The sequence below is a fragment of the Oncorhynchus gorbuscha genome, linkage group LG08 (assembly GCF_021184085.1).
Source record: "Oncorhynchus gorbuscha isolate QuinsamMale2020 ecotype Even-year linkage group LG08, OgorEven_v1.0, whole genome shotgun sequence".
Classification (NCBI taxonomy): domain Eukaryota; kingdom Metazoa; phylum Chordata; class Actinopteri; order Salmoniformes; family Salmonidae; genus Oncorhynchus; species Oncorhynchus gorbuscha.
This window is the reverse complement of record NC_060180.1, coordinates 22,562,395-22,577,702: the sequence shown is the minus strand read 5'-3', so window position 1 is coordinate 22,577,702 and position 15,308 is coordinate 22,562,395. Positions and strand designations below refer to the sequence as shown.

The 15,308-nt window shown below is 41.2% G+C and overlaps 1 protein-coding gene and 1 long non-coding RNA gene across 7 annotated transcripts; one reads left to right on the top strand and one right to left on the bottom strand.

Moving 5' to 3' along the window:
- Positions 1 to 328: 328 nt before the first annotated feature.
- Positions 329 to 5,532, bottom strand: LOC124041357 (zinc finger protein 135). Of its 2 annotated transcripts, XM_046358862.1 has the most exons (3): positions 5,352 to 5,532; positions 4,289 to 4,314; positions 329 to 4,106 (listed from the first exon to the last, which is right to left on the bottom strand). In XM_046358862.1, the coding sequence occupies exon 3, from the start codon at positions 4,028 to 4,030 to the stop codon at positions 2,630 to 2,632; it is 1,401 nt and encodes a 466-aa protein (XP_046214818.1). In that variant the 5' UTR covers positions 4,031 to 4,106; positions 4,289 to 4,314; positions 5,352 to 5,532; the 3' UTR covers positions 329 to 2,629. The 2 variants fall into 2 exon arrangements, with proteins under 2 accessions (XP_046214818.1, XP_046214817.1); XM_046358861.1 differs by lacking the exon at positions 4,289 to 4,314.
- Positions 4,505 to 15,307, top strand: LOC124041358. Of its 5 annotated transcripts, none has more exons than XR_006839927.1 (5): positions 4,505 to 4,704; positions 8,079 to 8,227; positions 9,233 to 11,045; positions 11,187 to 11,308; positions 13,914 to 15,307. It is a non-coding gene; the product is annotated as an uncharacterized LOC124041358 (long non-coding RNA). The 5 variants fall into 5 exon arrangements; XR_006839928.1 differs by lacking the exon at positions 4,505 to 4,704 and having other exon boundaries at positions 7,171 to 8,227; positions 9,233 to 10,720; positions 10,987 to 11,045; XR_006839926.1 differs by lacking the exon at positions 4,505 to 4,704 and adding an exon at positions 7,173 to 7,594.
- The last annotated feature ends 1 nt before the right edge of the window (position 15,308 follows it).

Sequence of the window (15,308 nt, the reverse complement as noted above, 5' to 3'; positions counted from 1 at the left end):
AACAATTTTTTGTAAAAGGAAGAAAAACGTCTTCTGTTTCTGTAATGGGTCAAGCTGACGGACTTCTTTTTAAATTTTATTTTAAGTGTTTTGCTGCCATCTAGTTGGGGGACATCAAATCACAGGTGAATTATCAACAGTAGCTGAACAATTTAACTCATTCAACATAATCCACAAAAAAAAAATTATACTCATTAGTCAAGAACCATTGAATAGTGGTAACGCACAATCGAGTTATCAACTTAACAGATTTAGTTGTTCAAATATTCTGTAAACGACAGAAGGCCTACTCATTTTTAAATATATCCAGGACATCATGGAGCCAGCCTTTCTTTCATGAATGGTTTATTACAAAAACGCAAGACAAAAACAAGTCAACTGTATTCTAAATGGCAAACACAATACAAAAAACATACACCTCTCTATAGGATGTAGGTCCGCTGCATCAAAAAAAAGAAATAATGACAGCGAAAAAAGAAAACGATATGAGTTTCAGAATCTAAAAAGGCAGAGATTGCTGAAAAACAAGAGAGGAGAATATTGTTTGCCACTGGAGAAAAAAGGCCAGAACCACAACTGAAAACCAAACCAAACAAAACTGAACTCAATGAAGGTCTGTTTTGAGGGGAACCAGGGGAATTTAGCTCTTCAAACAAACATTAACTTACATAAATACAAGGAAGGTACCAAGTTTTTTTCATCATTTTTTTTCTCTTCAATTATCAGTGTGGATGCAATAGACCGGGTCTGTGCTCGATACACCGGGTCTGTGCTCGATACACCGGGTCTGTGCTCGATACACCGGGTCTGTGCTCGATACATGCCTCTATACACTTTCAAGAAATAAGAAAAAGAAACAGAGGTTAGATGTGACAATTAAATTCCAATTTAAACAGTAAAAATGGTATTCACAAGGTCAAATGTCGATAATTGTTTAGAGTACCCTGGTTGTGTTTAAAGCAAATATAAACATCAAACAAGGAGATAAGTTGAGCACTTTCAACAGATAATTGAACAGTTTTAACTGGAAAAGAAAATCCATCTGGCTATGCATGTATACAAGCATTATTTGAAAGCTTTGATGATATACAGTAAGTAGTTGACAGCACTTGATAATATTTCTGTGAATAGTAATGGATTTTGTGAGAGGTTACATCTGAAAAGGTGGAACTTTGGGGCAAATGGGGAAGGCTTTGCCACCGAAAAGATGTTTTCAACTATAGCCATTGTGAATCACATTCACTGCCATTTAAATTGCACCTTTGTTCCCAATTCATAAATAAGTAGTGCAGTTTCCCCTACAACCTCAAAAGACAAATACTTGTACAAAATATGAAATCCCTAATCCCAGGAATATTTGAAGGTATTTGTCAAAATACACTGCACATATTAAATATCTCAATTATTCTCACTTTCACAAATGCAATGTTTTACACACAAGCACAGCAGATGTAAAAACAACATATATTGTAACTATTCTCAAGTTATATTCATCATGCATACATATATGGAGTCAATTTTATACTTTGTGGTAATTGCAGTCAGTATATGTTGACAAATACCACATATAGTATTTTCAAGTTCTAAGGATATGATTGGACTTCATATTTCGACATTAAAATCCTTAAATCAACAATCTGAATGTTCATCTGAACTCTTTGTAGTAGAACTAAACTGTCTAAGCACTCATAAAAACTTGGTTGAGCACTCAATGCTAGCAGTTTCAACAACAAAAAAAGATGCAACAATGTAATTAAATCCCAAATATATAGAAAAAGATCTATATTTTGTTTTGTTTTTTTAAATTTCACCACTGTGTGTTGCCATTTGAGATCATAAACAAGTGATGTTGAGTAGGGAATGGGAAAGTAACACGTGCCAGTTTTCTGATTGAAGGATTCATCTTAGCACATTTATTGGAAATGCCTGGATTCAATCAACCTTCTTTCGTTTCTCATAAAGTACTTCACTGTTTTGATTTTATTGATGGTTGGTTTGAGCGTCATAGATTACTTGCGTGAACTGAACAGATACAGTAAATCTTGAAGATAAACCATAGAAGCTTGATTGAACCAGGGACTATGTGTGGTGTCATGCAGACATCACATTAATCCCCTAGAGGTCAAATCCTGATTTAGTTTGATGGCAAGGTTCCTTTTGACCCTTGTCATGTCACAGAGATAAAAAATTGATTATATACAGAAAAAGAGGAAATGGGTTTGCTCAACAGCAGAAGCATTTTATAGCAGTTTTATTTTGATGTGTAGCAAGGGTGGCTTCCTAACACGGCTGATATACTACACAGATGGTACAGTATACTTCACATCTGGCAAGACTCTAGCAACACTTTCACCCTAACCCTGTAGCTAACCCAGACCAAAAGGGAATGTGAACAAAATAAATCGAAATATTCATTTGCATGGGCAGCAGAGGACAACACAGGCAGTGTAATCTAGGAAAAGAAATATGCAATTTGCTGATACCATACCATAAGTCATCATCACACACATTATATACTCAAGAGTAATGCCAATTTAAGTCCGAAACAAGATCCCCAAAAACCTCCCAACCCCTGAAAGCCAGAGTAGTAAGCTGTGTGTGGGTAGTTGAGAGCAGACCACTACTGCTCTCACTCAGAGTCTGAATCAAGTGGTGCCATCTCATCTATGCCCTTCCACTGGCGCTGGTGGGCCTCCTCGGCATGCTGCCGCTTGTGCCTGGAGTAGCTAGACGAGTGCACAAATGTCTTGTTGCAGGTGGTGCATTCGTACTTGCCCCCTGTGGAGTGAGATCTCTCATGGTGGTGGAGGTTGGACAACCTGGCGAAGGTCTTTTTACAGTAAGAGCAGCTGAACTTGTCTCCCTTGTGCATTTGCTGGTGCCTGGCGAGGCTCTGCGCCTGGCTGAAGTGCTTGTCACACTGCTCGCATGCATATTGTCCTTCCTCTTCCTCAGAGACTGATGTTTGGCGCTGGCGCTGGCGCTTGGCAGCTCTTGACCGCTTGTTTTTCTTGCAGAGGGTGTAGAAGTTGGGTTTGTCCCTCGAGCACAACTTGAGGCGTATTTTCAAGTCTGAGGACTTGGTGAGACTGTCATTACCCTGGGCATAGTTATTCAGAAGATCCTTGACATGAGAGACTTGGTGTTTCGAGAGGCCAATGGAGTTCTTGAAGGTCATGTCACATTGTGTACACGCGTAGAACTTCTCTCCGGGGAGGTTCTTCACGATCGGGATCTTCTTCTCGCCAGGGATCTTCTTCGCGCCAGCCTGCTTTTTATTTTTCCTGCTGCCTGGCGGGCGGCGGACATAACTGATTTCTGCAGGTCGAGCACCAGAGGGAATACCCTTCCCTTTTTTGTGGATGAGCCTATGACGCGACAAGCTGGAGCTGTGGTTAAAATCCTTCCCACAGATGTTGCATGGGTAAACTCTCATGCCCCGATGTGTTCTCATATGAGTGCCAAGAGCTCTTCTGCTTTTGAATCGCATTGCACACTGTGTGCATTTATATTTGTTCCCCTCACCTGACCCTGCATCCATTTGCTTGTTTGGGGGTAGGGGTGCCTTTCCTGTGTGCAATTGCTGGTGTCTTGAGAGGCTTGAGGAATGACTGTAGCACTTCCCACAGTAGTTGCAGCTGTAGTTTCCCCCTGGTGAGCTATATTCCCCTTTCTCTGAGCCTGAATCAGAGCCATCTCCAACAGGGACCAGATGGCTACTCCCTGGCTCAGTCTGGTCGTCCTCATCAGAGTCGTTTACTATGACACTCTGTTCTGCAATGTCACAGCCAGGGAACTCCTCCTCATACTGGGCAAAGAAGGGCTCGTCTGGCTCTGCCTTCACCTGGTCAAGATTCAGGCCAGACCCCTCGTCCGCCTCCTTTTTCACACAGGATATTGTGAACTTGGACCCGACCTCTGCCCACTTGACAACATATTCTATGGGCTGGGTGTCCAGTTCCACTGTGATGAAGTCTGCACCAAGTGCGTCCGGTTCAGACGAAGTCAAATCAGTTTCCGAGTCCTCCATTTGACCAGGCCCTAAATGTCAATGTGTGTAACTTGTGGTCTTGTTATAATTACAGGGTCAACAGATTCCACCACTCCTAAAAGAGAGAGAAAAAAAGTAAAAACTACTGTCAGCTGCCTAGCCAGATAGCTGTATGTCATCGTTACAAATTAACATCACATCCAATATCACAAATAAACAAGAACGGTTGAATATCACAGGTTAAAACATTGACATAATTGTACTTTCACTATCGAAACGTGGAGTTGAATTGTGTACCGAGGAAGTGCTTTGCATTACGTTGCCTAGAGGAAATGAAACAAAAAAAAACGACTGCTTAAGTAGGTGTGGTGAGCTTGAGCAAAACAACAAATTATTGATAATTACAGACTGTTAGTTAATACATTACATTTGAGGTTGATTTACGCCACAATTACAGAAAATTACCAGACAAAGCAGCAACAATAAACAGGAAATACAGTAAGGGCTGGGATGAGCACAATGCATGATGGGAGTGGATTAAATCGGCTGTGACTAAAAGGCCGCATTACAACAGACAGATGTATAAAAAATGATTGCTTTCTTGTGCCCAAAACATAATCAAATCGTAAAATGACATCCAAGAACTATAGTGAATGACAAAGCAACATTGTCGCAGGGCGGATGCCGGTAGCTATATCGACCAAAGAGAGCTGGTAATGTATGTTTTATTAATTCCGCATTTTTAGCTCAGAAGGCGCTCTAGCTCAGACTAGACACAAATACTCACAGCGGCGTGAATTCATCCCCCCCGCCATAAAAATAGCACCGAGCATTCACCATGGACTTTTTTTTTGCGTATTCATGCATTATTCAATTGATTTTCTCAGACACATATTTCCCTATTGATCAAGCAGCATAGTACTGATCATAGAAGCATAATACATTAAACAATGAACATGTCTTCAGTCACTGATCATGTGGATCATCTTGGAAGGTTGACAGACTCAAATCCAGCATCGATGACACATGCAGCTAGAGGGCATAAAACGAGAGCCAAGGCTCGAGAGCTGGCTTCATACGATTTTAAACAGCAGATTCAGTGTCATCAGAAGTCCCCCCCCCGTTACGAGAATGATTTTTTTGACAGGAATTGCCACCAAACCGTGGCCCGAGCATATCACCCGGCATAATGCTCATTGCAATAGACATGGCAAGATGGCTATATTTCGCATAACCAAGACGTTGTATCGTCATGTTTTAAAATTATAAGGCTGGTTATGTAGTCAAATTTGACGTATGAACAATTATAACGAAATAAGCGATGGTGCAAGTTAATAATGTTCTCGAGATGACTATTTACCGGGCTTTTATCCTGCTAGATTCGTTGTCTTGACCCTCGACGAAATTAGTCGATTCTGCCGCACCTCTGTCAGATCACAACCAGCGTCCACACGGATATCAAGCCTTGGCAATGGCTGCGTATCGTCACTGATTTTAAATACTGTGGATTGTCTTAACGCGTTGAAGGACAGTGTGTGGCAAACCAGCCACATGCATTTTCAATCCATGATATATACCGCTCCTGCGCAGCACGCAATGTATCTCGAATTTCATTGGGCAATGAACCAGATAGGAACAGACGTCATTGGACAGGACAAAGCATGTGCCTGGTGTCGTGAAAACTGTCGCAAACACTATTAAAACAGTTACATTATTCACCTTCAGTCTATTACTTGTTAAGATAACATGTAAATAGTACACATTATTAAATTAAATCGTAATAACCTCCTTTCATTTTCGAACCACCTAAATACCAAACGTATTTGTCGAGCCAAACAAAGGACATCGAACCTTGGCTTTACGGCTTTTTGAGTGACGTCATTTGGTGGCTGCAGAGACGAAAGGGGAAGCAAATGTCTACTGTTTGCTGATGATCTGGTGCTTCTGTTCTCAACCAAGGAGGGCCTACCGCAGCACCTAGATCTTCTGCACAGATGCTGTCAGACCTGGGCCCTGACAGTAAATCTCAGTAAGACAAAAATAATGGTGTTCCAAAAATGGTCCAGTTACCAGGACCACGAATACAAATTCCATCTAGACACAGTTGCCTTAGAGCACACAAATTATACATACCTCTGACAAACATCACCGCCACAGGTAACTTCCACAAAGCTGTGAACGATCTGATAGACAAGACGAGAAGGGCCTTCTATGCCGCCATCAAAACTAACATGAAATTTGACATACCAATTAGGATACTTGAATCAGTTATAGAATCCATTGCTCTTTACAGTTGTGAGATCTGGGGTCCGCTCACCAACCAATAATTTACAAAATGGGACAAACACCAAATTGAGACCCTGCATGCAGAATTCTGCAAAAATATCCTCTGTGTACAACGTAAAACACCAAATAATGGATGCAGAGCAGAATTAGACCGATACCCGCTAATTTTCAAAATCCAGAAAAGAGACGTTAAATTCTACAAACACCTAAAAGGGATTCCCAAACCTTCCATAACAAAGCCATCACCTACAGAGAAATTAACCTGGAGAAGAGCCCCCTAAGCAAGCTGGACAGCACCACAAAAAGACCCAACCAAATCATGAGTATAAAGGTGAAATTAAATAAATTAAATGAGAAAACAAAAAGATAACTACTTGACACATTGGAAAGAATTGACAAAAAAACAGCGCAAACTAGAATGATATTTGACCTTAAACAGAGAGTACACAGTGGCAGAATACCTGAACACTGTGACTGACCCAAAATGAAGGAAATCTTTGAAATGTGAAAGGCCGCTGAAGGCAGACCTGGCTCTCAAGAGGAGACAGGCTATATGCACACTGCCCACAACATGAGGTGGAAACTGAGCTGCACACCCTAACCTCCTGCCAAATGTATGACCATATTAGAGACACACATTTCCCTCAGATTACACAGACCCACAAAGAATTTGAAAAACAAATTCAATTTTGATAAACTCCCATATCTATTAAGTGAAATTACCACAGCAGCACAATTTGTGACTTCTACCACAAGAAAAGGGCAACCAGTGAAGAACAAACACAACCTACATTTATGTTTATTTATTTTCCCTTTTGTACATCATTACAACACTGTATATAGACATATGACATTTGACATGTCTTTATTCTTTCTGAACTTTTTTGAGTAATGTTTACTGTTATTTTTTGTTTATTATCTATTTCACTTGCTTGTGCAATTTAAACATGTTTCCCATGCCAATAAAGCCCCATAAATTGAAATTCAATTGGAAGCGAGATACTACACTCGCTGTTTTCCCCCAGCTTTTTTCTAGTTTAATGAAAGTCAACTAACTATGTAGACCAGACCCAGCTGCTATTGCATTGATGTCTAAGGGAGACACACCCAGTTAAGTAGACTGAAACTGTCAACGCTAAAAGGCCTGCGTGAACTCTCTTAAATTTATCCACCATCTTTGGTTGCTAACGTTATACTGTGTGACTAACTACTACTGTAACTAGCTACATTTTTTGAAACTATTATCTAACTGTGTCGGAATTGAGAAACTAATAGTACACCCAACAATTTCAAAGAAGCTAACGCTAGTTAGCTAAGGTATAGAGATAAGTATTCAGTAATAGTAAATTAGCTACCGTACCATACTCAGAAGATAGCTAACGTTAGCTAGCAAGACGAGGAAGCGCTAGCTAACATAGCATAGATAGCTAACAAGCAGCCTGGGTTTGAATTAAACGCTCCCCAGAATAGCTGGTATATCGGCTAATGATAAATTGCAAGCCATCTAGTTACCTTTACCTAGGTGCGCGAATAGCTAATTCCTTGATTAAAGTAAGTGAACTAGATAATTTCACTAACTGAGCCAGGAAGGAAGACATTAACAGGTAAATTAGGAAACATGGACAATACATCATCAAGTGGACCCAGTAAGGGTGGAGCATTGCCTGAATATTCAAACACTGAATTCGGCGTCAATTATTTCTCAACGTGATATGGAAAGTCTGCAATTCAATTCGACCTAATTGATGTGGCCATGAGCATCAGCTGACTATTTTCTGTGTGTTTTTCTCTCCTCACGCAGTGGCTGGGATGAGCCCCCTCTCGCCGTATCTTAATGTGGATCCAAGATATTTTACACATGTCAGTTCCAGTTAGTATAATGAATGACTTTGGTTCACAAACTTGGAATCTGCCAGATTCAGGACCTGGATCTACAATACAACACAACAGGTGTGTTTAGTTTTACTGGGGGAGGTCGGGTAATGTAATTATGTGCATGAGCACAACTGTAATTTTAGTCCCGTCCGAATCTGCCATGGCAGGAGAGTAACAATTCCAGCCAGAATAACCTATTGTTTTGGCAAACTCCAAGGTCCTCTGATAATGCTAGTCCTGTGTTTCGAGAGAAATGTCTGAGTTTGACAGGTGTTGCTCGTGGTTTGAGAAATAAAATAACTGATCCTATCAACTTAACGAAGTGCTGCGCATGGGCTATATACTGTATGAAGGCCTTCATGTATCAACTTTCACAGTGAATGCTTTTGTTTATACGTTTGCGAATGCATAACCATCGCCAAATGCATCATTTAAAAAAAATGAGCGCAAATGTAATGCAACCTTTGCTGTTAATAGATCGCAAAGCCGCATACAACTGCGCTAAACGTTTGGAAATGACGAGTTCGTTTTCTCATCCATAGCCTAAAAACGCATATCAAGTGCGCTGTTTGATGCACATCTGAAGGCTGGGGGGCGTTTAGGACGTATTCTACTAAGGATCGCTAAACTATCCTAATGATTATGATCACACTTCCTCAATTCAAATATTATGGCGACTATATATGGTTTAGAAACTTTTGAACCAAGCTCAGTGTAGCCTGTTATCGCCTGAACCTGTTTAAATATCTTCATCCTCCATATTTGCGTCAGTGTCAATTTATAAAATAAATATATAAATAAAATCATAATTACAAGAGGCAGTTTGGGGGGAAAAAATAATCCCGTCCGAATCGTCCTCTGGAATAACGCACATTCTGGGGGTAATAATTACATACCCAACTTTCTCTAGTAATACTAGTCCGGTGCTAATAACTTCTAATAGATTTGAACATTGCTTTCTTCACCATCGGATGCTGTTGTATTACATGTGAAATCTTGTTTTTACCCTTAGTCTCACTCTTGAGCCTGTATGAAATGTAAAATATACGTGTGTAAATTCTTGTTTGTGTTGCTTTTTAGGTGCTGCGGTTGGAGCGCTCAACGGGCTCCTAATAGGACTATCCGAGACCAAAGACATGGCTTGGTCTAAGCCACGTAATGTACAGTCAATCCCCCGTCTTTGCACAAATTAATGGTCTTTTGGAGGCCGTGATTAAGTTGGATTTCCTTCACAAGTTATTTCTGGATTTGAAAGACCAAGCAGATTAAGAGTTATGTTCGTCTCAATCACTTTTTCAGTATACGATAATTACTCATTCTGGTATCAACCAGCAGAGGGCAGTCTTCACCAATTTGTTCAGTATGTGTCAAAATATTTCATATGGCTGGTTGATAACTTGTCATGCTCTCCATTATGATTGCGCTGGTACAATGATTCAAGGGTTCCATTTGATCTTTGTAAAGGTGTTTAAATGCATCTATATGGGTCATAATGTAAGCATCAAGATTTTTGGCCAACCTCAATCTTATCGGTTGTGTGAACAATCTGCATTCTGTATTGGTTCCAACTAAACTCCAAAAGGATAACCACTTGAAAGGTTAGTCTTGGCTTTCCCTTACAGATATGAGGCAATTATTTGGGACTTAAATCTACTCCAAGTATATGCTGCTCCACGCAAAGAATAAAAGCTAAGTGACATGCATGGACAATCTGACGTGACATGACATGAATCCATCATGTGTAATTATTAACACTGGACTTCCTGCTTAGTTCACAGTTAGGATCTTACTCTGTGGTCCAAAGGTAAACTGCTGATGGGATCAGACCACCGCTAGAGAGAGGGGGGGAGAAGCACTGAATTATATACCTCTACATTTGCTGAAATTGATTCTCACCAAACCGCTTGTCTGAATTTATAATGCTGATAGGCAGCATCATCATTTCCCCCAGTCGGTATCAGTAATAACACATTGTTCCATGAAAAACTGGATATAGTAGCCCTATATGATGGTGTTTTGTTGTAAATCTGACCTACGCTGTTGCTTTCACTGAGATTGTCACACTCACCCGGCCATTGAATGACCCTGTGCTTAATACTCTAGAAGAAAAAGAAACGCACACCTCCTTAGGCGAGGTGCTGGCCAGCAGAGCAGAAAACATGAAAATAAAAGAGAGCCGCACACTCTAGGAGCTCAGGTGCAAAAATGTAATTACCAACGTTTCAACAGCCAAGCTGTCTTCATCAGGGTATAACCTGTGCTTAACACGCCTTTGTCGACACACCTGACTTTTTAGTGCTGCGTAACACAGCTGGGTTTATAGGCCTTGTCAGCGCTCTTGACATCCCCAGCAATCACATGACTTAGTCCCTGTCAGGACAGGAGAAGGAGGGCGAAGTCTGCCTTGGCCACGGGTAGATTGTGTTCACTGTAATGCCGGCTCCAGTTGGAATATTGGTTTGACCAGGGTCATTCTTTTTCCAGCTGTTTGCTGTTAGAAGATAGACATTATCATGTGCAGTTTTACTGTTTGTGCATGTCTGAAGCTGAATCAGATCAATCATGAAGGTACAGCAGTCTAACTACATTATCATCTGACAGGCTGTTTGTCACTTTGCCTGATCACCTCAACGCATGGTTAACCTTTTTGATATAGGATTTCCATATAAACTGAAGCATAACTTCAACGGGCATGTGTCAGGTTTTCAATACGCGGCCATTTTACTAGAACCCCTAATCGTAAATCAACCCTTGTATCACATGGACTTTGTCAGAGTTGATGTTTAGACTGTAGATGTCTGTGTTTTTAATGGATATGATATCCTCACTTTTAGGCTCCTACATCTGGTGATCCTCCAAGGAGCGACATGGGCAAACACACTTGGCTCACTGGGTGAGTGCCCGTCATTCTCCACCAGAGGATTGACGCAGTCGTTGGTGTCATTTGAGCAGTGCCACACATTGGCATACTGTTATTGTTGTTTCTATTGAGATAATGTGGCATTAATTCACCTGTATGCTTTTGTGTCCTCAGCTTCGATGTACAGTGTGTTTGGGGGTGGCCATCGAGAAGGCACGGTTAGCAGAGGATGACATCAACACTGTTGCTGCTGGGATTATGACAGGCATGCTGTACAAGTCCACAGGCTGGTAGAGGTACTTTTTTTGTACAGTACAATAGCTGGCTGGATAGTATGATGTTGAATACAGAATGGAAAAATCCAATTTCCTGTCTGGAAACATTTCCTCATGTCTCCTCATCCACACAAATAAACAAAGACAGAGCCCTGGCTCACATTTCACTTTTGTATTTCAGGTCAATTGTGGGGGGGGGGGGGGGCAGAAAATGCATGCATGACACTAGAGTACCTGGAAATACATAATCACCTGCAGTAAAAATGTTTTCTGGCACTTGGGATCAGACAATGGTAAACACTTCTATATTTTCCCCCCAACATATTCTTTTTAGTGGAATCTAATAGAAAATACTAATCTTGGACTTTATGGTTTGGTCGACCAGGAAAGCCTGATGGTTTATCTGAATGGTTAAACAGGTTTTGACATGCTTATAATTTTCCTTGTAGATTCCACCTAAAACTCTGCATGTGATTGAAAGAGGTTGTTGCAGACACCACTTCCTGGTTAGACTGATGATGGGTTCAGTGAGTTTGGAGGGAGGGACAATAGGCTGTAATTGCCAGATTTTGTTATCATCTTGACAGGACACCCCTCTGCTGCCTACATTTCCCAGCATGCGTCGCTCCAAATTCACAAGGGGAAGTTTTTTGAAAGCTCGCACAGGACTACACTGCTATATCACTGGGAGGGAGGGGCGTGGGTACAACATCAGCCAAAGGGGTTTAAGGACACCCAACTAAATATACAACCGTGGGATCAACAACGGGTTTCAGCTTTAGAGTTCATGTACTGTTAAGGTTGTCACATGGACACTACTCCTCTGTCTGAGTTGACCACCGTGGGTTTTCTTTGCCAGACAACTATTATTTCTGGTCTGAACATGCTTGAATCTCATCAAAGAGACATGCTGTCTGTCACATTTTAAACGTTAGACTCGCATGTAGTCTCTGTAAAATCTTTCCCTTTCTGACTTTTTATGGTACAAAACAAAGTCTAGTTATGAATGACTCTTGTTTATACTCTCTCCGTCTGTGTTAAAGCCTTGCTGTAATAAAAACATTTAAAAAAGTGGTTTAATCACACGTCATTGAAGCCGTGCTGCTGAGTCAAATGTCAAACTAAGGCCATGGTTGTAATATCTCTGTCACTGATGTGTTCAACGTCTAGAATTCCACTCATGCAATGTGTCCATTGGAAACGAATCAAGTGAAGAGGTGCCTGTTTCCAGTTCGGGTTTGTCTTGTCTAGACCAGAGTCATTTCTCTCTGTATGGCCCTGACCTTCACCAGTAGGAACACTCAGATGGAATCAGATCAACATAAAAAGAAAACAATTACGGACTTGCATTTGTGTGACATGCTTACACACGTCACTAAACCTTCCAGGAAAACGTCCTAGACATGCAGGTAATTTCTTACGTCCATTAGGGAAGTAGGATAAACATAGCTAGTTGGACTTTTTTTGTTGTCCTGAGGCAACTGGCAACCAACCTGCATAATTGTAACATTATCCCATTGTGCTGATGCCTCTGCTGACTGAGTCTGCCTCCCATTCAATTTGGTTTCAGACTAGTGGTTAATTGAGAAGTCTCTTAATAGTAGTGGTAGTGATTCACACAGCGTCATAGTGGGATATGAATAACAATCCTGACACACACAAAGGAAAATAAATGTTTTGTATCTAGCTACAGTGCCCAACCCTATTACATAGCCTAATATGAAAGGTTCTTCATTCTTGTAGAAAAATTCCCTGCTGGTGCATACGGCGTATGGAAATGATCCAAAAGCAGTTCAATGTAGTGTTTTTGAGAATGACAGCATGTTTTGCATTCTCCTCGCATCAGTGCTCTGCTCCCATGGTTGTGGGCTCCCTTGTGTGGGTAGGTGGGGTGTTGTAATTCAAGCAACCTCTCTGTCTTCCTGCCATGGTGACATAAGCGCCCCTACTGCATCACACACACTTTATCTAGGGGCTGCTGGTTGTGGGTGTGGGCCTGTGGCTGCAGTACGAGAGAACTTATCAGTCTTGTACCTTACCGCTGTATGGGGCCAGGGACAGCTAACCACGCTGCTTCTCGGCTCTCCTGATACACTCTGAAGACGTGTTGGGTCTGCCTTTGCTTCTGTGTGCCCATAGCAATGGCTTCTCATTGATACGCTTTGCCATTCAAACCTGACGCTGAACTGTAAGCTGATCCCGTGTATCTATGTGAAATCATGCTTAGTGCTGATGATTTACACCATCGTGGTAACCGCCACTCAACCCCGCCTGGTACATAGGGCATCGTGTTAATTAGGGTTCCATTAACCAATGAAGACATATCCCACTGTTGCTGTTAGCTGTGCGTACTTTCCAGGTTCTATAGGCGTGTGCAAACTCCCACCAACAAACTGCCCTTTCACAATGCCTTTGTCAAGAGTCAGTGTTGAATGTAGACTGAGGAAACATACCGCATGTCTTTGTTCTATTGTGGCTGTGAGGGGGATGGTCAGCTGCTAGATGTCTCTGTGGTACTAGAATTCCAGTCTTTATTCAATCACTGTTTAAGTCTGTGTATGATATTGTTGGTTTGATAGTGTAGGCTGGTTAGATTTGACTTGTGACTGAGTTTTTTTTTTTATAGGGTGTGTACGTGGACCAGCGTGAGGGGGCCTGGCTCTGTCAGCTCTCTGTATAACAACTGAAGGGAAACCCTCCCACCCGCTACTGAGCCCGGCATGGAACATGGACCAGTCAAAACATTTCCCCAAATATCTTTTGATATCTTTGTAGACATATCCTCCCTTTCCATAATAACTTATCTTGTCCCTGAGTTAGGCCCCTAAGGTTGCATTGAAGGGTGGCCAGGTCTGGAAGATGTCAAGTGTTAGACCTAATTTATGCTGTAATGCACATCAACGCTGCACATTGTATCAATTTGTTGCTGGTGTTAGGATTCATTGCTGTGAATATCTGATCAACTGCCTATGCACAGCTTTTTCCTAAATTGCACTGTCTAAATGTCACATTGAATCAGTATTATTGAGAGTTGAATGTTGTAAAGATTGAATGCTGTCTTACTGAAGTGAAAGGTGGACTTTCTTCCTATGGATGTCTACATAAGTATCTCATTCCACAACTTTGCATGTGGTAATTTCCAAATGTTTGCTTTATGCCAAGAGAATGTTACTGTTAATTGTATTAAAGACAAGTCACAGTTTGTTAAACTTAGGGAACATAATGTCCTGCTTTCTATAAAATGTGATTTCCTTTATCAGTAATGTCATACCAGGCCATCTTGTGATTTCACTTGACTTGCACAAAGATAAGATGGAAAAAGAGTCTCGTCTGTTCTGCTCATCGCTGTAAACAAATCTAAGTAGTAATGATTATTTTGCTTCGATTGCAGTCAGAGTTCAATCATGACACTGATCTGTGTATCATAGCATATTAGATTGGTCCTCACATTGTTTACTTGTGACAGGTTTTGCAACATGAAGTTTCTGCAGTTCCAGAAAGAAAAATGGTAACGGGGCAAAGCAGTTAGCCCACTTGTCTTTAGTCGTGGTGTGGTTCTATTGGTCGAAAACCCTTTAAAAATAGATTGAAGTCAGTTTGCAGATTCTATATAGAACACTTGCAGCAGTTGTAGGGTATTCAAGAAATTTGAGCTATGCACTTCTTGACTCAACCCATATCAGTGAGGGGGTGTCTGAGTAGATATAGGCCATAGGTTGAGGCCGTCACATGCAGGGAGAAACAGACGCCTGTGCATTGAGTTCAGAGTATGGTTGAGCCTGTGGCCAATGTCTGTCATCATGGAAAGACCGGTGAAACTTGGTCTGACATGGCTTATCTAATCCACGATAGTTGGGTACACAACCACATTGTGACAGCAGCCAATATTGTCATCAGCACAACATTGGTTAATGCTTCACTGTGCATTTCTCCAGACCAACTGCCCATGCTTGCAACTTGGTTTGGGAAATAAAAAGTTCAAACACTTGAGTTACAAAAGAAGGAAGTCCAAGAACAGAAC

Excerpts from the sequence above, each read along its gene's own strand:
- LOC124041357 (XM_046358862.1), bottom strand. The coding sequence starts at position 4,030 with ATGGAGGACTCGGAAACTGATTTGACTTCGTCTGAACCGGACGCACTT.